Source organism: Anoplophora glabripennis, unplaced genomic scaffold (assembly GCF_000390285.2).
Source record: "Anoplophora glabripennis isolate ALB-LARVAE unplaced genomic scaffold, Agla_2.0 scaffold622, whole genome shotgun sequence".
Classification (NCBI taxonomy): Eukaryota; Metazoa; Arthropoda; class Insecta; order Coleoptera; family Cerambycidae; genus Anoplophora; species Anoplophora glabripennis.
Window position 1 is genome coordinate 64,174 of NW_019416701.1, and position 25,522 is coordinate 89,695.

General features: G+C 32.0%; 3 protein-coding genes across 4 annotated transcripts in view; 2 read left to right on the forward strand and 1 right to left on the reverse strand.

Annotated features, from left to right (window-relative positions):
* The first annotated feature begins 1,908 nt into the window (after positions 1 to 1,908).
* Positions 1,909 to 5,144, forward strand: LOC108914093 (ribonucleoside-diphosphate reductase large subunit). Its single transcript, XM_018719801.1, has 4 exons — positions 1,909 to 2,044; positions 2,102 to 2,190; positions 2,264 to 2,441; positions 2,794 to 5,144. Exons 1-4 carry the CDS (start codon positions 1,996 to 1,998, stop codon positions 4,932 to 4,934), a joined length of 2,457 nt encoding a protein of 818 aa, XP_018575317.1. The 5' UTR covers positions 1,909 to 1,995; the 3' UTR covers positions 4,935 to 5,144.
* Positions 5,145 to 6,756: 1,612 nt separating this feature from the next.
* LOC108914094 (metallo-beta-lactamase domain-containing protein 1) lies at positions 6,757 to 7,706 on the reverse strand. Its single transcript, XM_018719802.1, has one exon. The coding sequence runs from the start codon at positions 7,651 to 7,653 to the stop codon at positions 7,051 to 7,053; it is 603 nt and encodes a 200-aa protein (XP_018575318.1). The 5' UTR covers positions 7,654 to 7,706; the 3' UTR covers positions 6,757 to 7,050.
* A 2,762-nt stretch (positions 7,707 to 10,468) lies between these two features.
* Positions 10,469 to 25,522, forward strand: part of LOC108914090 (protein bark beetle) — a 29,215-nt gene continuing 14,161 nt past the window's right edge. For both annotated transcript variants that reach the window (XM_018719797.2, XM_018719798.2), the window contains exons 1-2: positions 10,469 to 11,196; positions 25,264 to 25,427. In XM_018719797.2, coding sequence (XP_018575313.1) covers positions 10,882 to 11,196; positions 25,264 to 25,427 — 479 coding nt within the window. In that variant the 5' untranslated portion in view covers positions 10,469 to 10,881. The remainder of the gene's footprint in view (positions 11,197 to 25,263; positions 25,428 to 25,522) is intronic.

Here is a 25,522-nt window from a genome sequence, read left to right on the forward strand (position 1 = left end):
TGATAATTGTACTAGCAATCGCATGTAAAATTTTGGTTAACAAATCTGTCTTAATTATGAGAAGTTACAAGAGTAGGTATATTGTTCATCTACGAAAGATGATTAGGCTTAATCGCTCAGTATATCGATTCTGATCCAGTTTTGGTAGGATTTTTAGTGGCAAAGCATTCATTGCTCAACACATTGTATAGAAATGTTGTGCATGCTAGATTCTAGATTGAATGTATAGCAATTTTAGTTGACGTTTTATCTTAATAAACGACGGTGTTACGAGGAGTATATTGGTCATCGACGAAAGTTGAATAAACTTCATCGTTAATTAATTCCAATCTAAGCCTCTTGAGAAGCCGGTGACAGATTTTTTTATGGTAGTGCGTTCTTCTACATTATACTAACAGTGCCATGTATGATTTTGGATAACGCATCTATCTTAATTACGAAGTTGCAGGGGGTAGTCATAGCCATAGCTAGAACTTAGAACTGTACATGAATATCCCGTTATTGTTGAAAATCTGCATATTTAACAATAAAAACTGTATCTTCGTAATCAAGAAAAATTAGCCATAGTTTTATCTAAACCGTAAGCTTCAATGTAGAGTCCACTAAACACATAATACCTAGAGTTAGATTATTGTTTACAGCGACATCTGTTGCAAATTTTTATGACTTTCTGGTCTTATTAGTTTTATAAGTTACAGGTAACTGTAGGTAAAATTTTATTCATAACTAATTAACTGCTGGAAGGCACTGTGGGTTTTATGAACTAAGTGTACTCATGACTATACCTACTGTGACCACTGTAACTATAACTACATGGTACATGGTATATTTTCTGATATATTCAATTTTGTTTGCATTATAGATAACTGTTTTAATTTTTTTTAGGTTGAAGAAAGAATTGTTAGATGGACATAGTATTGTACTAACCATAGATCTATAATCCCATTGTTATTTATTGTTTCACTATCTGAAACTAAGATTAATGATCATAAAATGAAATCCGTCAGCCACATTATTTAACTTTCATATTTTAAATGAAAATTAACACCATTCCCAAATGGGTGTGATGCTATCTTCACGATATTGTTTGAATCGCATATTTGTACAGGAAACCAATAACCCAGATTACAGACAAATTTGTCTCTGTTCTGTGCCAATAATCAAAATTTTCTTATAGTAGATAATAGATAAGGTACATAAACATTACCACGAATGAATTCTGAAATAGGCTTGGCGGGAAAGTACAGCAGCTCTGTCCGTAATACCCTCCTTAGAGCATATACCACATGGAGGGGCACAGTGTAGACGAGTGATAGAGAGAGTTTGTGTACTATTTCTCTATCGCGCAGATACGTGATTGATTAACGCAACTCCTTCCCCAACGATTACAGACAGAGAGAACGAGTACTCAAACTATCGTTCTTTCTCTCAACAGCATGGATACTTCTTAATAAATTTATATAATCCTATATATAATAAATTTATCCTGTAATTGGATTTGTAATCTGTTGGGCAATAAACATATTATTATTATTATTAATACGCGGCGCTTCCTTCATGTAGTATATCTTCTAATGCTTATACCGTGCTTTGAACATTTATCTGTTCTGTGTTCTGTGGCTTTTTAGTTCTATAATCAAAATCCCATTGTATCGAACCATATAAAATTTAATTTATTCTGGAAACAAATTACAAATGTAATGACTATAAATATTAATTATATAATAAGTAATACAAGTATTATTTATCTTTGCACTGATATGTACCTGCGTATCAACTTTTCGTAATTTAGTTAAGCAAATTTATGTAGAGAAAATTTTCAACTGAATGTGATTATATTAAAAAAATATTTGATAAAGAGAGATTTGGAGGGAAATTCTCGCGCTATAAATTTGTGGTAACGGTAAAGTTAAGCATTGTAAGATAGAGTAGCCGATTTTATTGTTTTAATTTGTTCCTTATATTTTATTTTTGGTGATTAAACAAGCTGGTAAAATGGTTAACAAACCGAAACAAAATAGCAAGATGTACGTCATAAAAAGGGGTAAGAAAAAGAAAGATATGCAGTAAGGTTAAACTAAAATCCTCAATTTTTTCACAGATGGAAGAAAAGAACAAGTTCATGTGGACAAAATTACGTCCCGGATATCGAAACTATGTTACGGATTAAACATGGATTATGTAGACCCGGTAATTATAAAATTTTTCATTTCAAAATTTTATAACCTCATATCTACAGTTTTCTCAAATTATCGTTTTCCAGTTTTCCATAACACTAAAAGTGATCAATGGGCTGTACCCTGGGGTCACTACGGTAGAACTGGACACTCTAGCTGCCGAGACAGCTGCTATGATGACCATCGATCATCCCGATTATGCTACGTTGGCTGCGAGGATTGAAGTCTCGAATCTCCATAAGGAGACAAGAAAGCAGTTTAGTGGTATGTAAAGATTAGTATTTTCTGACCCGGTGTTTCTTATTGTAGTTTTTGTTTATAAGTATCGTTTTTAGTTTGATACTTTTACTTAGTCATAATCTTTAAATATACCTATAGACTTTTTTAATGTTGATATATTAAATTCAAAGATGACAAATTAGCATTCACAATTAATTTATTCGAGAATGTGTGCAGTTTTAGTTACTTTGAGTTATTTAATAATTGCACAATATTTCATTAGTTCTACTATTAATTACGTCACTACCATTTTCCATACTTTTTCTGAAGAAAAAAAGTCACTCATGCGGTACTAATTAAAAAATCACAATAATATAGACTCTTCTCAAAATTTCAGAGGTAATCGATGCATTGTACAACATGACAAACGAATACACCAAAAAACGCACCCCAATGATTGCCGAGGACATTCATAATATTATTATGAAAAATGCGGACCGTCTCAACTCATGCATCATATATGACAGGGACTTCTCCTACAATTACTTCGGTTTCAAAACTCTTGAGCGTTCCTATCTGCTCAAAATCAACGGGAAGATTGTTGAACGCCCTCAGCACATGCTCATGAGAGTCGCTGTGGGAATTCATGGGGAAGACATAGACGCCGCTATAGAAACTTATAATTTGTTATCGGAAAGATATTTCACACACGCAAGTCCAACTTTATTTTCCGCGGGTACTCCCAGACCTCAATTGTCTTCTTGTTTTCTTCTAATGATGCCAGACGATAGTATTGAGGGTATTTTCAACTGCCTGGCGCAATGCGCTTATATTTCTAAGTCAGCGGGAGGTATTGGTGTCAACGTTCACAATATCAGAGCCAAAGGAACATATATTGCAGGCACTAACGGTGTGTCGAACGGTCTAGTACCTATGCTGAAGGTTTTTAATAGCACGGCAAGGTATGTCGACCAAGGAGGCAATAAACGACCAGGAGCGTTTGCAATATACTTAGAACCGTGGCATGCTGATGTCTTCGAGTTCCTTAATTTAAAGAAGAACACTGGCAAGGAAGAATACCGAGCAAGAGATTTATTTTATGCATTGTGGATCCCAGATTTGTTCATGAAACGAGTAGATTCAAATGGTGTTTGGTCTCTTATGTGTCCTCACATGGCTCCGGGTCTTTCCGATTGTTGGGGAGAAGAATTTGAGAAACTCTACGAGAAGTATGAGAATGAGGGGAATTACATCAAACAAGTACAAGCTAGGGAACTTTGGAAAGCTATTATTGTATCCCAAGTTGAAACTGGCACTCCTTATATGTTGTACAAAGATGCCTGTAATAGAAAGAGCAACCAACAGAATCTTGGTACCATCAAAAGTAGTAATTTATGCACGGAAATCATCGAATATACTTCACCGGACGAAATCGCAGTATGCAATTTAGCTTCGATAGCCGTCAATATGTTCGTCAAGGCCGACAGGAAAACTTACGACTTTGATATGTTGAAAGACATCACCAAATTAGTAACGAGAAACCTCGATAAAATAATAGACGTGAACTACTATCCTGTTAAGGAAGCGGAAAATTCAAATAGTCGCCACAGACCCATAGGAATCGGGGTACAAGGTTTAGCAGATGCATTCATACTCCTACGGATGCCTTTTGACAGCGAAGAAGCAAGTTTGCTCAATAAACAGATATTCGAGACGATTTACTATGCTGCGCTCGAAGCAAGTTGTGAAATAGCAGAACAAAAGGGCACTTATTCGTCTTACAATGGTAGTCCCGTTAGCAAAGGGATCTTACAGTATGACATGTGGGACGTTACGCCTACCAGCCTTTGGGATTGGGCAGCACTGAAAGAAAAGATAGCGAAACACGGCGTTAGGAACTCGCTACTTTTAGCACCTATGCCGACAGCTTCCACTGCTCAGATCCTTGGAAACAATGAATCCATTGAACCTTACACCTCAAACATTTACACCCGTCGGGTCTTATCGGGCGAATTCCAAATAGTCAACCACCATTTGCTCAAAGACTTGACAGAGCGAGGCCTGTGGGATGAAACGATGAAAAATCAAATCTTAGCCAACTGCGGTTCTATCCAGAACGTCCCTGATATTCCTGAAGACCTCAAAGCTATTTACAAGACGGTCTGGGAGATTTCGCAGAAAGTGATCCTCAATATGGCCGCCGATCGTGGGGCCTTCATTGATCAGAGTCAGAGTTTGAACATTCACGTCGAAAAACCAACATATGGTGTCCTCTCGTCGATGCACTTCTACGGCTGGCGCAAGGGGCTTAAGACAGGCATGTACTATTTGAGAACAAAACCCGCTGCCAAACCGATCCAGTTTACCGTGGACAAAAGCAAGTTGCTCGTCAGAACAGAAGAGAATGGGACGAATGGCGTGCACAGTAATGGAGATTCAGACTTTATTCTGAAGAAGAAAGAGGAAGACGAGTTTAATATGGCATCGTTGGTTTGTTCGCTGCAAAATCCCGAGGCCTGTGATATGTGTGGGGCATAATGACACGAGATCGGTGCCTCAGAACTGAGCTTTATCTTAATTTTAAAAGTTAATATTAAAATTAGGTAAGTTGTGATTGTCATTTTTCTTCATCGCTCGTTATTGTATTTTAGTTTCATTTTAAATTTTCATTTAAAATTATCCTTATTTGGAAAGACTAATATGGTTGTCCTTCATGTTTCCTTTGTTAACTTCTTAGAAAATGGAAGGATAAATACTAAATGAAACCAAATATTATCTGATTTAAATATTTATGGGGTGTATATCACTCAAAAACTTGTAATTTTCAGGTAATTTATAGATTTGGAAAAATCACGAAATTTTTTTAAAAGTTTCATGGATTTTTTTAAAATTCTTTATACCTTTATACAATCTCTCACAGCTCGCTAAAATTAATGTGGTTATATTTTGATAATAGAACATGGGACCCATACTGCATTTTAAAGGATGATTTCTATGCCCACTTCTACAGAAAAAATTTGCAAAATAAACAATTAATATAGGGTCGTCAATTCTGAAATCTCGAAAAGGGTAAAAGGGTTATACATTATGTACTTGCAAAATATTAATATTTTTATTCATTATCAGCTAATACATAATCAGGTGTTTTTTTTTTATTTTTTGCGAAATGATCATAATACCAACATATATTTAAACTTGAATTTAATATTAATATTCGATTTCCAATTTTTTGTGCAAATTAAGGAAACATAATTCGCAATTACATGTGTAACCCTTTTCAAGATTTCAGGGTCACCCCTATTTGAATTTTTTACTTTGCAAATTTTAATTTGAATATTTTTCTTCATAAAGATCCAGAAATCATTTCCTAAAAATCAGTATGGGTAAATGCTTTGTTATCAATATATGATCATTTTAATTTTCACAAGTTGTCACTGCATTTAAATTAGTTCAAAGCGTAGTATAAATCGAATATTATAAATAGGTTTTTGAAAAATATTGGCATTTTTGACCAAATTCTAATATTATGTATTTTGACCCAATTTAAATTTCTGTATTAGTCAATAGTAAAGAAAACTGAAAGAATTCCATTTTTTGTGGTACTTTTAATTTTACCTTAGGCTCCTTACATATTTTTTTAATTCGAGAAATTTTAATTAAATTCATTATTTATTATATATGGAGGTAGTACTGTTTTTTCAATAATAAAGCTCTTAATAACTTGTACAGAATAACAATTTTTATAATTTTGGTGCAAAAGTATTTAACACAGTATTACAAACAAAAGTTACATTGTCTGGACTTTTTTAAACTGTCTGTCAAACTTGATTAATACTTTTAGATATAAGTGTATACTGTATATTATTTGAAAAAATCATTTGTTAAATATTATTCCTGAAAAAAAAAATTGGAAAATGGTGCTCCCTTAAAAACAAACTGATACATTTTCTCAACCTGGAAAATGTTTTAAATCTACCTAGATATCAGCAAATTTTTTGGTCAAAATTAGTATACACCTTATACTTTTACTGTACCTTTTTATTATTTTAGAGATTATTTACATAAATATAATTCACAGTTGGTAGGCTTTTTAAATGAATTGTTGTCATTGCAGCATTTTAACAATTACCTTCATATTCTAAGATTACCACTGTTAGAATTATTTAATTTTAATTTTATTTATGTTTATTACAATTTAGAATTTTTAAGAATTACAAAAATAAAATATATATTTCAATATGATTAATTATTTAATCCATTCTTAAACCAATTTAATCTTACCAGATTGAAATAAATAATTGTATTAATATTAAACGTAAAAAAATTATATCAAGCAGTATTTCTTTTTTTGAAGAAATTTAACAAGCAAGAGTTACCTAAAAGTTTTATAAACAAATTCCTTGTAAATAATCTATTTATTTTTTACATCTTCAGCAAAATTATTAACAGTCACTGAATTTAGCAAACTTCTAGTTCAACAAGGTTGATTTTCTTTAATAAATATCTGTTAAACTGCGCAACATATTTCAAATAATGTCTATAAAAAATTAGTCTAGTCAAAAAAAATTGCAAATACCCAACAAATAATTGATTTTACAGAGTAAGCAAATGGGGAAATTTTTTTCCTGTACACATAAATCATGTAATTAACTTTTTATCCTGGGTTCTTAAATCTTTGTGGAACTTTAAACATAGGTCCATGTCCTGGAATTATAAAATCAGACAATATCAAGATTTTCTGTCTATTAATCCTCTGCAACTCCTCAGAATCACTTCCCGCCTCCTTCCATATATTATCATCTGTTAAGTCCTCAAATTTCTCAAATAAATCTCCTGTGATTGCCGTTACTCCCCTAGATGAGTTCACTATTACACTAACATCCTGTAAAGTATGGCCAGGAGTAGGAGAAACTTTAATTCTATCGTTTATAATATATTCGTAGCTGCTCTTGAAGTCGTGATCAATTTCGTATTTGTTTTTATATGAAATACTATGACCTACGATATGTATTGCTTTTTGAAACAAATAATTACATCCTATATGATCGGAATGCCCATGTGTGCAAACCACATAATTTATATCGTCAGGAGCAAACGATTCTTTGTTTAACGCTTTTACTAGTTTATCTCCATCCCAAGCAGTCATGGTGTCTACAATTACATTTGGTGGGCCCTTGATTAAAACGCAAGAACAGTTGGCGTAGTAATTTCCGTTTTCAATTTTAGAATATCCATCAAAAAGCACTATGGGATCCATTTTTTAAATTCTAAATACTTTGTTTATATCATTTGTTAGGTTATGATTTGACATATCAGATCAGAAATCAGAATATAAATAGGTTATGTTTACAAGTACGCAGTGAACTAGTTTCAATTGGAATCAGATGGGTAGAATTAACGAGTGAGCGAACGAAGTAAGAAGATGAATTAGCTTGTTTTGGGACTGTAATTTTATTGGTGCACCTGGGGTTGTATTTTGTAATTTTCTTACAGTGTTCAATCTATATTTTCTGTTCGTCAATTCGCTATGAATATATTTTTGTTGCTGCTGTATTATCTGTATAAATAAATGTAGTTGCTGTATCTATTTTACATGAATGGTTGGCCAAAAATCAATTTCTCTAAGAAATTTAAAAATCCCAAAGCATTTAATCCACAGAACAGAGGAGAATTTACTACCTTTCAATATGGCTGACTTGCTCACGGTCAGAATTCGTTATCCTCATAAAATAAAATGAATTTATAAAGAAGTGCATGTCCTTACTGATCTGTGTCGTAATACTATTAAATAAAAATGCGAAAATATGAGAGTATAGTAGTTTCAAAATTTCATGAGCCGCGAAAGGCCGTATCCACATAATTCTTCTAATAAGCACGTTGTGAAAACATTGACTCAGAATTAGACCACGTGCCTCATTACAACCAGAAATGAACTATGGCGCTCGGGCATCAATAAAGTCAACTGGTGAACGTTCGTTATATATTTTTTTATTGCTTAAATTAAAATAATGAAGAATAGATCATTTTATTATATTTGTAATCGGTGCAAAGGCTCGTTTACGCTACGAGAGCTCGATAAAGACTGAATAATGGATGTAATGTTTTTAGGACGTAGAATAATTTAGGCGACCGTCGGAATTATGTTTCTGCGCATATCAAGGTCAAAGCTCATAAGATTTTGAGACAACTCTACTGAGAGAACTATACGATTTGATCTAGTGATTTATAGTGTTGGTGATACGTATTGATATTTTTCTGTATCGATACTTTATCGATGGATCGAGGTTTGAAAAGTACGTATCGGTGTAGCCTGGAAGAAGATCAAAAAATCATATCTAGACATCTAACTTTAATACACTATAGACGGACATCTTGAAACGATGTTTTTTTCTTTAATTGTTCTAAATGTCAGAAATTCTATTACAACTATAACATATTGCTGTTTTGATCATCAAACTAATTGCAAGAATATTTGGTAATAGCAAAACATAATTTTATAAATAACGTATTACAGTTATACTACTGATGTTAATATTGTAAAAACATTTACGATACAGGCAACCAATATTGCACGGCTGGTACTGACTAAATTTTAGCGTCACCAATGTTAATGATTCGTTTACAATGAACAATGACAAACCGTTACGTCTACGCTCGAGATAATACGATCGCTTATTGACTGAATAAAATCTCATGAGAAATTACACACTAAGCCAGTAAAACAGAATGTTGTGTTTTAATGTAATTGTGATCGCATAAAAAGGCATATACTCCCCACTCCACTACTTTATTACCACACTGTGCATCCCACTCTTAGGACTCAAATGAATTTGGTTTACACGTACTTTGATAACAGTGGTTATTTACTATACAGGGTGAGTCATTAATAATGGTACACAGCTTAATGGCAGATTGCATATTCGTATTTTTCCACCTTAACAAACGTTAAACTACAAATTTTCAAAACAATCGGTCCATATACATACTTAAAATATAGCAAAAAATCGAAAATATTTTTTCAAGTTTAACACCCTGTAGAACGAAAAGGAGCAACAATTGACTAAGGCATATTTTTTGGCTCAATCGCTATATTTTGACGTCAACAATCTGCCATTAAGCTGTGTGCCATTATTAATGACTCACCCTGTATAACTTATTTATGATATTTACATTTACTTATTATTTATAATTATATTTTATATTATATTTCTTCAAATATATGTACCTATGCATGTTTTACTACCGAATTTTGTTTTAAAACAATTCGAAACGTTATTTTTGTTCGATTTTATTTAGGTATATTTTTTAGTGTCGCTCAACCTCTATATCTCATAAATATGATTTTTCTGCGAAATTGAGCGTGCGTTTTAAATTTTTTTAACACCAATTAAATGTCCAAATCGCAGGTAACATTCCTTCTTTTTTGAAAAGTTATGTATTTTCTTAATTTAGTGACCGGAAATTTATTAAATTTTCAAAATAATTCTTTTCTAAACTGCTTTTTGTACCTGGGTCGTTTCATTCTATTTAATGAAAATTGCTAGTTTTTTCAGGATTTTGCCTCATCACTCATCCCTCTATCACAGGGAAGTTATCCACTCTCTGTCTCTTCTCTGTCGAATCATTATCTGTTTTTCGAGTATTCCAATGAAACATATGACTAACTTGAATAACTGGATTTATTGACTTTATTTTATAAATACTTTATATCGCATTTTGGATCGAATTTCATCAAAAGAATCTTTCCTATTACATTAAGAATTGCTACGTTAAAAATTTCTGTTTTGTGCACTTAGCGCAGTGGTCAAAAGAACCAAAAAAGTTCCCGCGTCCGCCCTGTATATTTTGTAATAATTACTTTATCAGTGAAACAAGCGCGATACCTTAGATAAAACAAAACAAATAAGATTATCAGAGATAATGTGACTAACAGCTCTAATCGACGACCTGCCTCTGTCCTGTCGCTAATAGCCATAATTACTCGGGACAATTATACCGTCTACCTACGCCAAATTACATCCAACGGACGCCGTCTCCATAACTCAGAAACTCACAGCGACCCCAGATTTCGAACTGACCAGTCCCGGTCCAGTAAACATCGCTATCTGGCGGAGAAACAATGTACGATCGCACCTGTTCTCTTACCTGAGACAGGTGAGTGGGGGTTACCTGGCCGTACGACGTCACGTGACTCATTTTACACGTAAAAAACGAGTATAACCGCACCTTCCGTCCTCCCCTAACGACAGTTAAAAAACAAGCGGAATCCAGTGCCTGCTTCGCGTGTGCTGCAGAACTTTAAACTTGTGCTTAGGTGGGTTGATTTTCTAGTGCAGTGCGCCCCTTCTAATTAACAATAGAATGCCAAGGCATCGCGAAAGCCTTTCATTGTCCTGTGATCGTTTTATCTCAGGCCGCTTTATCGATAAATAATTCCCAGAACGATCATTAGTGCGTACTGTGATGCGGCAGTGGAAAAAATAAGATGTGCAATTTCTTGAGGACGTTATTGGCCTTCTCCTCGTTCGTGGTGTTCTTCGACTTGGTCCTGCTGCAGGAAACAACGGATTACTATACGTACACAAAAGCGAATGACCCACAAATTCAAAATCAAGCTACGGAACACCCGGGGGGCACGATAGTCAACGACAAGTTTGTGTTTACCAAATCCAGGAGTCCGTACTGGTTAAGAAATGACCTCATCGTCGAGAGGAACGCCGAAGTCGTCATCGAACCTGGCGTGACGATAAAAGTGGAACCCCAAGTGGGTATAACCGTCAGGGGTGTTTTAACGGCACAGGTAAATAAAAAATATATAATTTTGGGTGGCCAGGATGTCCAAATTTGGATTTCATTAGTCATACACACACACTTTCACTTCTTGAAATAACGGTTGTTGATTGGGACAAAGTGAGGACGTAATCAATTGCTTTCTTTCTTTAGAGATGTAAACAAAGCCAAGGGTAGCTTTTAAAGAGTTCAAATTCAATGCAAAAGTCTGCGTATCAGTAAACGTTAAAAAGTAATAAACTACCTATAACAATTGGTATTTCCTCATAAGCTCCGCATAGCCAGGAACAAAGAAACTTGTAGGTCACGTTCTCCGAATGAACTCTAGTATTTAAATGGCTTGGAAATGATGATGGTGAACTAGAAATTGAAATAAATATACAATATTGCGATATTGCGACGAGAACAAATGTATATGTGCGTAGTTATTCCAGTTATTTTGTTTAAAATCGACCACTCTTGTGTACAAGTGTAGAAATGCTACCTTGGGGTCAACATATGATAATTAGGCCAAATTTGTTTCATTTGACATATACCACACCATACCTATATAGAGCTGAAATCTTATCATATTGTTATGCCTCATGTCGAACTTGGTTCAAAAGTATTACCTTAATTCCAATTTGAACTTCTCGTAACTCACAAATGAAACAACTTTTGACTTTTGATCGTTTGTAAACCTTCATTTAAATACACATCTCCAAATCAAGTACTTTTCAAAAGTTTTCTAACAAATGATCATATTTAAATGTTATTTAACGATAGGTAGAAAGTAAAACATTTATTACATGGATACCCACTCGTGGTAATTTCCCATCCAATTTCTTATTTAGGTACCTACATTTTAAGCAAAAGTGTATGCAAACAGTTTGGCATTTGGAAACACAAATTAATTAAGTGAAAGTTTTGCTTTTATTTCATTGTTTAAATTGAAAGAGCGTCATATTTCCTTCAGATCTGAATCCTTTTTGAAAAGTAGTGTTCCAGAAGTCGGAAATATTTGCTTCAGCTTGACAGCGATGACTAAAGACCTTCTGTACTAAATTAAAGAGAGACAAAAGGAACCTTTTGTTGTTTTAAATAGATACAGTAATCCAATCTAATAATTAAGAATAACTGGAATACCTCCATTTGAAGAATATTTATTAATTCTCCATAGAAAAATCAATATTTGATGACATTTACCAGGATTAATTCTTATCTATACCTAATAATAGGCAATATTGACAACTTATCATTTTTATTTATTACATCATTGATCGGCTTGTGTAGGTAGTTGTCATGTATGTGCCTTTTATAAATATGTACCTTTTTTGATCTAAAAGATTTATAAGTACCGAAGAAAAATAAAGAAATGCAAATATACATGCGCAAGTACATGTATACCCGATATATCGAATCTGTCTACGAAGTTATTAAACACTAAGTACATATATGTATTTTTCCAATTGTCGACAGAAAGATTTCATGTTGCAGAACAAAGATTTTTTAAATCTCAACGCAATAATATTGTTTAATATTATAATAATAATAAAATTAACATAACAATAGTTACATATTACCTAAATTCTCACGTGAAAGAAATCTGTGTCGATTGTTATCTAGTTTGTATTTCTTTTTAAATTAAATAATTACGTTATTAGATAATTAACATTACAAATTTGCATTTTGTAACTAGTAACTATCACAATATTGCTACAGTCATAATCAGTTCTTTGAATTGAATTTCTATGAACTTTTAAAGAGACTTTGAAAAAAAATTACTAACCAAATACATAAAATAAATAGGCAAACCTGATGTAAACCTGAAGAATATTATTTAATTAATTAAGTTTTTTGCAATTTGCAATAAATAATATATAAAATCGGTTACGAAATTTTCTTAGAAAATTTAATTCATAATCAATTTTGCATATCCCTATGCTGTAAATGAATCAGTTTAATACAAAAAAATCACCGCAATTTTCCAACAAAATGCACGTTTTCAGGGAAAGCTCTGAGTCAGTCAGAATCGTTGTTGAATGAGTCACCTTAATTAATAATATAATTTCTGACAAGTGTATTTATATAGTAGTAGTGATACGAGGAGTTAAAATGTATTTACAAAGTTTATCTTTGGATGATAACAGACGGTGTTATATTACATTTTTGGGTTTCATTAAATTTCTGTAATGAACATTAGAAAGCGTCAGATAATTTTTAGTATCTTCCCATTTTAACTACAATTCGATTTTCAGTCTTTTCATACTATTAAATCCAACTTTTCTTTATTTCAAACGGTTTTTCAATATACCTAACTGTGTTTAATTGTTTTGTCGTAACTCTTCTTAAAAATAAACAGAATTTAGCATTTGATTAATCTTTCCTGTAACTGAGTAGTAGAAATACTCTTCATGTATTTATACGTGTAAGTTGGGTCGAATCATTATTACAACCATGTATCTGACGATTGTAATTATTCGATCATTGTTATTCAGTAGTTGTGGTTCTTCCACAACACCAAAACTCGTGGAATTTCCCTTTCCGGTCATATAATACCCACATTAAGCTCGGCTGCATTCCAGGGATTAAAAGCCATAAAAGTGATACCTAATAGCCATTAGACTATCGTTTGAACTGAAGAGTATCGAATACCTGCACACAAAGGGTACAGGATACTGACATTTTTAAAGAAAAATAAAAGTAAAAAGATTAATCAGATTAACCAATAAATATCTGAAAAATTTGTCTCATTTGTTAAAAACAAGCAACCAAGAGATGGCATTATTTTCATAGAAAAAACTGTCAATTTATAGAGAAAACAAGATCATTAATCATTAGATTAATTATTAAAATGAATTCATAAATTGTTCATGTTGTGAGCTATGTGAATGTTGTGGATGTTCTTTCTTCATACTGGATCATACATTTATAAATTACCATCCTTAGTCTTCTAAATTTCAAAATTCAAATGATCTTTTAAGTATAGCTGTTTTTGTTATTAATAATTTATCATTGCACTATTACATTGTCAGTGACTGTAAAACATAGACTACAAAAGGATATGCTTTCCTCAAGCTTAGAGTTTTTAATACGGATAAGATTTTTTTATACAGGTTTAAGTTCAATTGTTTTTCATTTCAAGTGTTGTAAATCAACTTTTGTAAAAATGTGCACTTGTACTTTTTTTACAATAAAAGTATAACTATTATTATATAAAATTTTCAGTTATGTCAATTTTCTAATTTTGTTGTGACTCTCGCCTTAGGCCGGTCCTGCCCTGTCAGTCCCGTCGCCGTAATATTCTAGGGAGAGGCAAAATCAAAAAAGCCGCACGTGGCGCCTTTCGACCTCCAGCCTCAGGAGAGTGAATGGACTGATTCATGAACTAAATTAATTGAAAGCTACATCTTGACCTGTAGTCAAATAGCTGGATGCAATTAAAACTATGATTTAATGTAATCCTTTTATTGCCAATTTCCGCTCATTACGCCAACTCGTTCCTGACCAGTTCTCTGCGAACAAACAGAGAAATTAAAAATGAAGAGAGCCTTTCATTTCAGCTCATTTCCCTAGACACGGTTGACTGGTAGTTTGTGTTTGCAGTTTTATTTGCGGTGATCTTACCTCACAATTAGAGGAAGGTTCTTGATAATTTATACAGGACGTGTCAGCTTAAATGAAACACGAAGTATAATTGTTAGACTATATAATAATAAGACTCGAGGTCTCGAGGTAGATTTATAATTCGAAAGTGTATAGAAAAAATTAAATTTTTAAACGAAAGTGTAACAATCTTTATCCGTGATTATTATTAGCAAGAATTTTGTTAAACGACGTTGTTATTATCCTTTTGGGCTACGGTGTGCAATGTGCATTACGTTTTGCTTTACCGTTGTACAAAATTTCACAAAATGAGTCTAGTAATATCTTACGATATTTTTGTTTCAGCTCAAGTTCGCTGGTTACGATTGATTAAAAGTAATAAGATATTTATATTTTCTCTTTGATTTGCACAACATACAATCTTACTTAAGAGCTTCTCAGTTCACTTATACGAGGTGTGCCAACTTATATCAAACACGAGATGGTATTGGTAAACCAGTAGATTGAAAAGCATAAGAAATGTTTAAATTTGTAATTCGAAAGTTCAGCAAATTTTTAACAATTTCCTATAAATGTTATTTGCTACACTGACGGAAATCAAACAATAAGAAAGTTTTGCAAAGACAATCCGTGTTATAATAGTCTTTTTTATTAGTGTTACAATATCAAATGTCAAGCTTAGTCAAAATTATCTTGTTAACGTTTTTTCACTACCTATCTTAAGTCGATGCTTTACTAGTACAAGAGGGCACCTTCTTAGGTGAATAGGTACATTTTTTTAGCATTACTTCCCACTAAAGATAACTAGACAACTTGCTGCACTAGATAATTGACTTTAATTGACGTTTACATATCTTGCTAGTAGGGTAAAAATTGTATTCTAACTACCGTATTTAAAGCAGATAATTTGTTAGATTTAATCAATTTTTAGTTATGGCTAACAGATATTTCCCTCAGTGTAGATACTTACTTTTGAAATATGGTCTAGGTATACAGGCTGTTACAAATTCGTTTCTCACTACAGGGATCTCGGAAACGGTAAGAGGTAGTAGCTTAAATGGGGGTAAAGTTACGTAATCAGGGGACCAACATTATGCCTCTAAAAAAATCAAAGCTAACATGATTAGTTTTCGAAATATTTGAAAAAAAAACGAAATTTTGGAAATCCGTGTTTGTTTAATTTCAACCTTGTTTGAGGTGATATTAAAAAAAGAAGAACACTTTCTCATGGCCACTGTTTGCCCTCTATCGAATGGCATAATCAATTTTTATATGTAACGTTTCGTCTCTCCAGGACCATCATCAACTTCATTTTTTTAAATACGACCCTAGAAATTGTATTATATTTTTTGCAAGCTATCATGACCCCCAATACTGTACTGCCTCAGCCCGATCCAGATTCAGACGTTTTGTCTCGAAAAATTCACCTCCAGTGTATTCGTTCCAAATTTATCTAAATTTTTTATTTAGATTTTTGTTTATTGAATTATCGTACACTGTAAGTGTCGCTAAACCCTGTGAAATCCATCTAGTTATTTAAACTATTACCACCACGCATTAAAATAAAACATCATTATAGTTTTATTCCCGTGTCCATAGTTATTTCTAGGCTTCTCGAGTGCTCAAAATTCAAACAAATTCCGATCTATTTTTTTCAGAATATTCATACAAATACATCTGACATGCTCTTTCACAGTTGTGGTTACAGATATAATAAATTTCGATAATATTACGCTGATCTTCATTTTCAACCTTTGCCAAAACGAAAATATTTTTGAACACATACTGAAATTTTTTAAAGAATAATATTCTGTTGGCGTTTTGGTTGTTCATATGCATTTTTAAGAATTAATTTATCATAATAAAATTAAAATTGTAATAATGTTTTAATTTTAATGCAATAACTTATTGAGTTATGTATGATTAAGTGATGGTAATAGTTAATAATAATAAATGTTTTATTGTATCGCGTAGTGGTAATAGTTTAAAAACTAGATGGATTTCACAGGGTCTAACGACACTTACAGTGTACGATAATTCAATAAACAAAGAAATCTAAATAAAAAATTTAGATAAATTTGGAACGAATACACTGAAAGAGACAAAACGTCTGAATCTGGTTCGGGCTGAGGCAGGGGATCATGAAGGCTTGCAAAAGATGTAATAAAATTCCTAGGGTGGTTTAAAAAAAAATGAAGTTGATGTATGGTCCTGGAGAGACGAAACGTTACATACAAAAATTAATTATGCCATTCGGTAGAGGGCCAAAAAGTGGCCCTGAGAAAGTGTTCTTCTATTTCAATATCACCTCAAACAAGGCTGAAATGAAGCAAAAAACAGAGTTCCAAAATTTCGGTTTTTTCAAATATTTCGAAAACTAATCATGTTAGCCTTGATTTTTTAGAGGCATAATGTTGGTCCCGTGATTACGCAACTTTGCCCCCATTTAAGCTACTTCGTACCTCTTACCGTTTCCGAGATCCCTAGTGAGAAGCGAATTTATACCAGCCTGTATACAATGTTTTGCATAACCATTTCATAAAGTTTCTCAAAATGAGTCATAGGTAAAACCTACTATGTATAGTACCTTAAAAGATTTATTACAACGTCAATACTTATAGTCGTTCACATATAAGTAAATATATTGAACTGATAATTATTTTAAATTGTATGTCTCCACACTATAATGTTAGTCACATCGCAAGGGTTAACAAACTTAGGAATGCTCATCAGACTGATGTCGCACATACCTAAAAAATCGTTACTGCGTCAAACGTAACGAATATAGTTACATAACAACGAACTGTCGAAAGGAAAATGTGGTTTGTGGCTTTTCGAAAAGATATCGAAGATTCTTAAAAAAATGTTTAGAATGCATTTTTGCCAGTCGTCAAATTTTGTACACATAAAAAATTACAAATTCTAAACTCTTGTTTATTGATTTATTGTTTTATTTATATTTTAAAATGTGACAGACTTTTTTTAAGGTCTACAAAGTAGGACAATACTCACATTTGAAAACAAATATTTCACGCATAAAATAAAAGCTATTAAACATTATTTTACATACATATCATATTTATGTTTACTTGCTCCAAATTAAATAAGAAGCGGTCTACATTTTTCTTTTAATAATATTTACATTGCGATAATGAAAGTGGGGAATTAGGTATTAAGTGACATGTTCATGTGTCAATAATGTCTTTAATTGCTTATTGATACAAATTTCGAATATATTTATTTTAGAAAACTGTTTGATGGAAATAATAACTGAAACTGTCGCTGAAACTATGTTCTGTGTTAAAATATGTCTTCAGTTTTTTTGTCAGTGCAAACACTATTAAAAATAGTACTGTCCTTGTATCTACTTACAGTAATTGCCATTTTATTTCATTTAATACTATTTGTTTAATTGTTATCTTATCACAATCTTGATATTAGTAAGTAGTACATTATATTTATAAGCCCTAGGAAGACGTTCCTAAATTATGTACATATACAGTGTGTCCACGATAAGGATGGGATAGCATTAGGATCTAGGAAACGGTAAGAGATACGGGGTGGCTCAAATTAGAGAAAAGGTTTTTTTATTCCCAACAATATGCCGTTTAGAAAGTTTTAAAATTCCGGGTAGTTCCGGAGATATCCGGAAAAAAACAAAATTTTGCAAAATAGTTTTATTTTTTTCTGGCTTTATTTGAAACCGAATTTGAAAATAAATTGTACATTTACATTGCCACTTTTTTTCCTTCTATTCAATGGTATCAACATTTTTGCAATCCGACGTTTCGTTTTCGAGGGGCCATCATCAGATTCATTTTTTTAAATACGTCGCTGCTATGTTTATGACAAAATCCAAAGTCATTTTTAATTCTGAATTAGATGATATTACTATTGTAATCGTTTAAAAAGGTTTTTAGCTTGTTTTAACTATTATGTATACATATTTAAAATTTTTCCTGAGTACGACTCTGAACGCTTTCAAAATATCTATTGGAGGAAGTAATAACAGTATGAAAGTCAATACAGCACAAAATATTCAACAATTTTTTTAAATCAATAATTTAAAAAAGTTCTACCTAATAAAAAAATAATATGAATTCATGAAATGTTTTATTATTTTTAATTAGTATTGCTAATAGTAGTAAAAAAAATTGTTGGATATTTTGTACTGTATTGACTTTTATACTGTTATGACTTCCTCTAATATGTAGATATTTTGAAAGCGTTCAGAGCCGTACTCAGGAAAAATTTTAAATAATAGTTAAAACAAGCTTAAATCCTTTTTAAACGATTACAATAGTAATATCATCTAATTCAGAATTAAAAATGACTAGATTTTGTCATAAAAATAGCAGCGACGTATTTTAAAAAATGAACCAGATGATGGCCCCTCGAAGACGAAACGTCAGATTGCAAAAATGTTGACGCCATTAGATAGAGCGAAAAAGGTGGCAATGTAAATGTACAATTTATTTTAAAATTCGGTTTCAAATAAAGCCAGAAAAAAAATAAAACGATTTTGCAAAATTTCGTTTTTTTCCGGATATCTCCGGAATTACCCGGAATTTCAAAACTTTCTAAGCATATTGTTAGGTATAAAAAACACAACTTTTCCTAATTTGAGCCACCCCGTATCTCTTACCGTTTCCTAGAACCTAATGCTTATCCCATCTTTATCTTGGACACACTGTATATCTATATTTTTTTATTGAGATGTTGCACTGCAAATTAAGATGGTGCTAACATATCTTAAAATATTTTTATAACAGTATCAGAAACAGTCAATCTGTGGTATAATTTTATCGTAAAACATCTGTCGAAGCAATTGTACTAATTGACTTATCATTTTACATATGTTCACATTAGCAAGTTTTGGATAGTCCCGCTTTAGTTGTTTTATTATCAACTGCTTTATTTTTGTAATGTTCCAGTTACTGGTTCAGTGCAATTAAACATGTATTATTAGTTAACTCAAGTTTAATAACAACGATTTTAAAAATAGTGTGTATGAATTACAATGCAGTCATGTCCAGTAAGATGAAAACGTGTTTTAAAAAGAAAAAAATGGACTATGGACTATGGATATGGTACTGTATTGTATAAAATATCATGTAGAACATTACTACATTATCATTGTTGCCCCAGATAGAGTAATTTAATTACAACTCTGCGGAAATTTATTTTTATTTTATTTAATTAAAATGCACTGTCTGACAGTCAATTCTAATTATCCATAATTTTTTATATATATCTTGTTCTGACAAGACAAAAAAAAATGTACTGAAATAATTATATCTAAAACTGACGCCCTAAAATACTAAACTTAACATTACATTAGTACTAAATAAAAATGAAAACTCCCTGTGATCGGGACACATGGTATAACTTGATTATATGTAGCATTACATTGCTATGTGAAGTAGATAAATAAGATAAGAGCAAGAAAATAAAATACAGAATATAGAATGTTATATGGCACAGGATAATCTACGTTATCATTCAGTTGAGGAGTATATCTACCTAACAGTTGCATTATACAAAATACTATGGAAACTTCTTTAAGGTGCTTTATTATTTTGACACCGCCCTTGACAGATCTTTTGAAGTATAATACAGTTTTCAATAGATGTAACAGAAATATACCTAGATATATAATAGAACAATATGCCATTAATGGGCATAATTAATAATAGCGGGCCAACAACTGAACCGTGAGGTACTCGATGTAAATGAAATTTCAATGACGATTGAACAAAAATAATTGTCAAGAAAAATACAAGTTTCACAATTTTTTGTAAAAGAAATAATTTTACCATTTCTTATTGCTGCTCCTCAGAAAGCAGACAAACTTGAAATTTTTTAACATAAAGTGTGGTTCAGATCTTCAAATTAAATTCAAAACGTTAATGGAGAAAAATTAAATAAAAATTCCTATAGAAATATAATGTTTATTATTTATTTAAGAAATATTTTTTCTAAAATACGAAAATTTCATCAATAATCAAAAGTAACAGTAAATTGGACATCGGAGTGAGAGCATTGCACTTAACAGTTAGCAATATTTCCTTAACTCAACCGGTGCTTCTACAATATTCCATGCAATAGCTCAAGTGACTGACATTTAATACCAAGAACACTCCTTACTTCAATAACGCTTGATTTTTTTGTGTAAATAACAAAGGAAGTTCACTACAATTCCTTAACAACGTGAGAAAGACGTTAAATGATCTACACCTACACACTGCAGCTGATTCGGGTCAGTGTTAATTTGGCGGGTTATAGTTCAACTTTCTGTACGTCACTAAGAAAAAATGCATGCATATTCACTACTCCAAAGTTAAAAATATCCTAATCCTATGTTCGTAAAATTTCTAAAACCCAATTATCTATATTAGCGTCATGATATTCATAAGAAAATCGTTTTATCCGCATTAAAGAAAAACACGTTCATATTATAATGGGGTATTGACATTAGCTGTGCAGACGGATATTGAACCAAATGCAATTGTGACAATTAGAATTTTATTTTGTAAAGGTTGAACAAACTATAACTGATTGCCAGTGAGCGTGAAATTGGTAATAGTTAAATATAGTCAATATACCAGAGGAATTTGCAGAATAAAAAACTTAAAACAATCGTTTCAATAACACCAAATAAAAAAATGTTAACAATTTAAACATTTTTTTGTTGCATGTTTGTCAAATTGTCTTTGATTACTGTGCTTATGTACCGTGCAAAAGTTATTAATATTAAGACAAAGTTTGTTCAACTTTTTTATTACGCGAAACCACTGAAACCAGACATGTAAGGACTATTGCGGAAAAAGAAATGGTTCACTAAAAAAATTATCAGAGCGCGTAAACCAGAAGCTTGTGTGTTTGGTATGAAACATAAAAGGTAATTTGGAAAGCACCGGATGGTAGAATATTGTTCGCCATGCATAGAAACAGTACGGTACTTCCATGACAGGTTGGACAGGGCCGTAACAAGAATTTTGTCTCCGAGGGGGGTAGTTTTATTTAGCACAAACTGATCTAGATTTGGAAAACAGATATATTTATAGTTTAGGTGCAGTTTAAAAAGCAAATTATAACTGGACTTTTTATTTGATTTAAACAAATATATATTTTAGAATAGTATTCTAGAGAAAACGCACTTATTGTATCCCTAAAAAAACTGACCATCATTTAAAGTTACACTCTGTGTGTAATTATATTTACGTTTGACGTAGATGCTTTCAAAACACAAACTATTGTCGATTCAAGTTATGCGCTTGCCCTCTGGTAGAAATAAATTAAATAATTTGCTCTTTAAAAAAGTAGATAAAACGTATGTTTTTTTTATTTAAAGTTTATTATTTTAGTGAAAATGAAGTTTCGCCTAAGAAAAATTAGTAATGCTATAAATAATACATATATTAGCTTTGTTCCTAGTGCATTTTGAACAGTCAAGCGTAGTTGCATTTAATTCGAAACAATGAATTTTGAACCTTATGTAAATTATATCGAAATTCGTATGCATTTAACTGTTTGTAACTGTTTTGGACTGCTCTAGGAACAAAGCTATTGTAATGTTCCTAGATGCAAATCCAAAGCTAAGGTAATAGAGATTTAACAGTTTGTTAATAACATTCGCTTAGCATTCAAGACCGCCTTTCCTTGTTTTATATTTCACGATGAAAAATTTGAATTTGTGTACTTAAAGTACTCCTCAAGGAACAATCCCATAACTAATAAAAAAAACGAAAGTAGATAATTCAAATTTGTTTTAAGAATTCTGCTTGCGTTACAACTGTTTCAGCGATAAACTCCAGAAATGTCTTAAAAATCTTGCTTTATAGTTTATTTCTTGTACTACTCACATAGGTATTACTAACAAAATTTTATATTTTTATTTTATCACAAATAATGATAATAGCTACTAATAACGAATATAAAATTAAATAAAATCCCCCAGTATCTTGAAATACAAAATAATTAAAATCTAACCCAAAAAAATTATGCTTTATTTCCTGAAAATGGTGAGGAACCATTGCACAAAATCTTCCGTTTGAAACGCCAGTTTCAAATCACTTGTATAATTTTACAGATTCATTGATCTTGATAATGTCCGTTAGAAGGCAGCATCTTTCTAACAATTCGCGGCAATGAACATTCCGGGTTAGTAACGCTTCTGAATCACACGGGGCGTACACAAAACCAGGGTTATCCGTAGTTGTTGAATAACAATTATGAATAAACATTTTTCTAAGAAATCGCTATCGTTTCCTCGTTAAAATACGTCCTATTTTCATTCACTCACTAAAATCAGTCAACTGTTAATTGTAAAAAAAAGAACAAAAATGGGTTTAACTACCTATAGGTACATAGACGGAGATAGTCTAGTGTCTGTCTTTGGATTTCCAAGAAATGTAACCTTGTTTGTTTCATTTAACAGCCTTGGCATATTGCTTTCATAAATGTGATTCTCTACCGACCCTGAAGACGGAATATAACATCTTTGAGAAATATGACAAGAATAAATAAATGTCTAACAGATAATTACACTTTCTAACAATTTTGTTTTTACGTGTTTAGTGTCTAAGCGTTTCATCATACACTTTTTTTTATGCTATTTTAGGTAGAGTAAAAGCATTTATTAAATTTTTTGTCCCTTTTGGAACGCCACTGTTTCTTCGGTCAATGGCATTGTAGCTCACAAAGAGTAAACATGGCTTCACGTTCGCCTTCTTTTGCGGGAAAAAACACTCAGTTAAGTAGCGCGCCGCAGAAGACTGTGCCTATATAGTCATCGCCATCGAGTTGTTAGAAGATAGATACCTAGTTCAAAACTAACGGTGAACTTTGCATTTTTAATCGGTTGTTGGAGTGGAAGAAATGGGTCAGTTTATAATTTTTCCACAAAGGTTTTGCAGCTATAGTTTACACTTCCTCGCTTTTTAAAAAATGCAATATTCACAACTTGTGATTTGAAGACTGCAAAAACATAAATAACCTTGTAACTCTTGTCTCTTGTGGTATTTCACCATTCTGGTAAATGTTACGTGCCTTTCAAATAATAAAGATATTCTCCGTTAAAACTTTTTTACTCACAAACCTGATCTATCTAAAACTTGTATCACATTTGTCAACTTTTGACACAATATATTCAAGAAACTATCACAATTTTCTACATTTGTGGCAGCTTTTGCATTATACATCATTTATCTAGGGCATTATATTTATATCAAATTTGAGATACCAACTTTTAGAATAAAAATGAATCGTAACAGCAAACCACAATACAATTTTCATTTTTTACCTCTATTTTCTGTTTAAAAGAAAAAAGAATAAAATTGGGACAATTTTTACTCTTCACTGAATAAATTGCAATTACTGAAAGATTAAGAGATTAAAGTGTATACACACGTTGCAACAAAAAGTGAAAACCTGTCATAAAAATTTCTAAATACAGAAATCAATCAAAGCATAACATTGTTGTAAATTATTTACTGAATGAATAGGAACTTTCTTCCTGTTCATAAATGGTGATGCAACTGTGTAACTATTTATACTAGTCTACGTACGTAATATAAAGGCTTTTAATAAGTCATAAATAAAACAATGTTACTTTACAAAGCTGTAAAATTTTTTTTCTGAATTACATTAGCCAAATGTTGGTACAGTATTATACACATATAATCTGGGTATTAGACTTTCCTCTACATCTACATAATCGAGATTCTCAAAGTTTTTTTAATAAGCTACTAGTTTAGCAGAACCTAAATTCAAATATTGGACCATGGCGCAAATATAGATGCGCCATGTATTGAACCACCCTCTCAATCTAATGATACATTTATATTTATGATTTAGACATCTTTTAGATACTTTAGATCAAAGGTCGGCAACTGGCGGTACCGCGGTCCAGGTCCGGACCGCGGAAGGTAAAATACTGGACCGTCAAAAATTTTTTGAAAGTATAAATTACTCAAATATATTATTTAAAAAATGTTTTTTACGTTTAAGTGCCAATCTTATAATTTTTTCTAATATTTTACAATTGTGTGAGTGTTTTGAGTTCTTAATTAGTAAGCAGATTAAATTTGAGTCCAAATTAAAATAAAAAAAAATAAGAAATATGAATTTTTTTCTGGACCTCGTTAAAAATTTTCAAAAGTATCCGGACCGCACCTAAAATTACTTGCCGACCCCTGCTTTAGATGTTAAAAACTTGCAAGTCCATGAAACTTTAGTTGAGTATAGCCAATACAACAAAACTCCAAAAAAGTACATATATCCTGAAAAAAAAACTACATTAGATATACTTCAGAATAAAATACGTCAAAACAACCTTAGAATGCATAGTAATAATTTCAAGAATAATTATTTTTCATTTATTCAAGACCATTCACTTAGCCCCACATTGGGCGCCAAATTTATTTTGTTATATGTAATACGTAAAGATGTGGAATGCATACTTTAACCACTTGTGCCTGTAATTTTCCAGGGTAACCAAGACGAACGAATAATCCTTACGACCGCCGAGGACGCTTCGGCGAGGACGATAGACTTCCCGGACATCCGTCTCGTGGACGGGCCCACGATTCTTGCCGGGCGCGTGCAAATTCGACACAACGCCCAATGGCGGAGTGTTTGCACAAATTCCAAAAAGTAAGTGACAAGTTTTTTGTAATAGTTCAATCAACTTATTCTTCATCTATAGATTCGCCTATAAAATTAAAGGACAACCCAGCTCTACTAGCGCA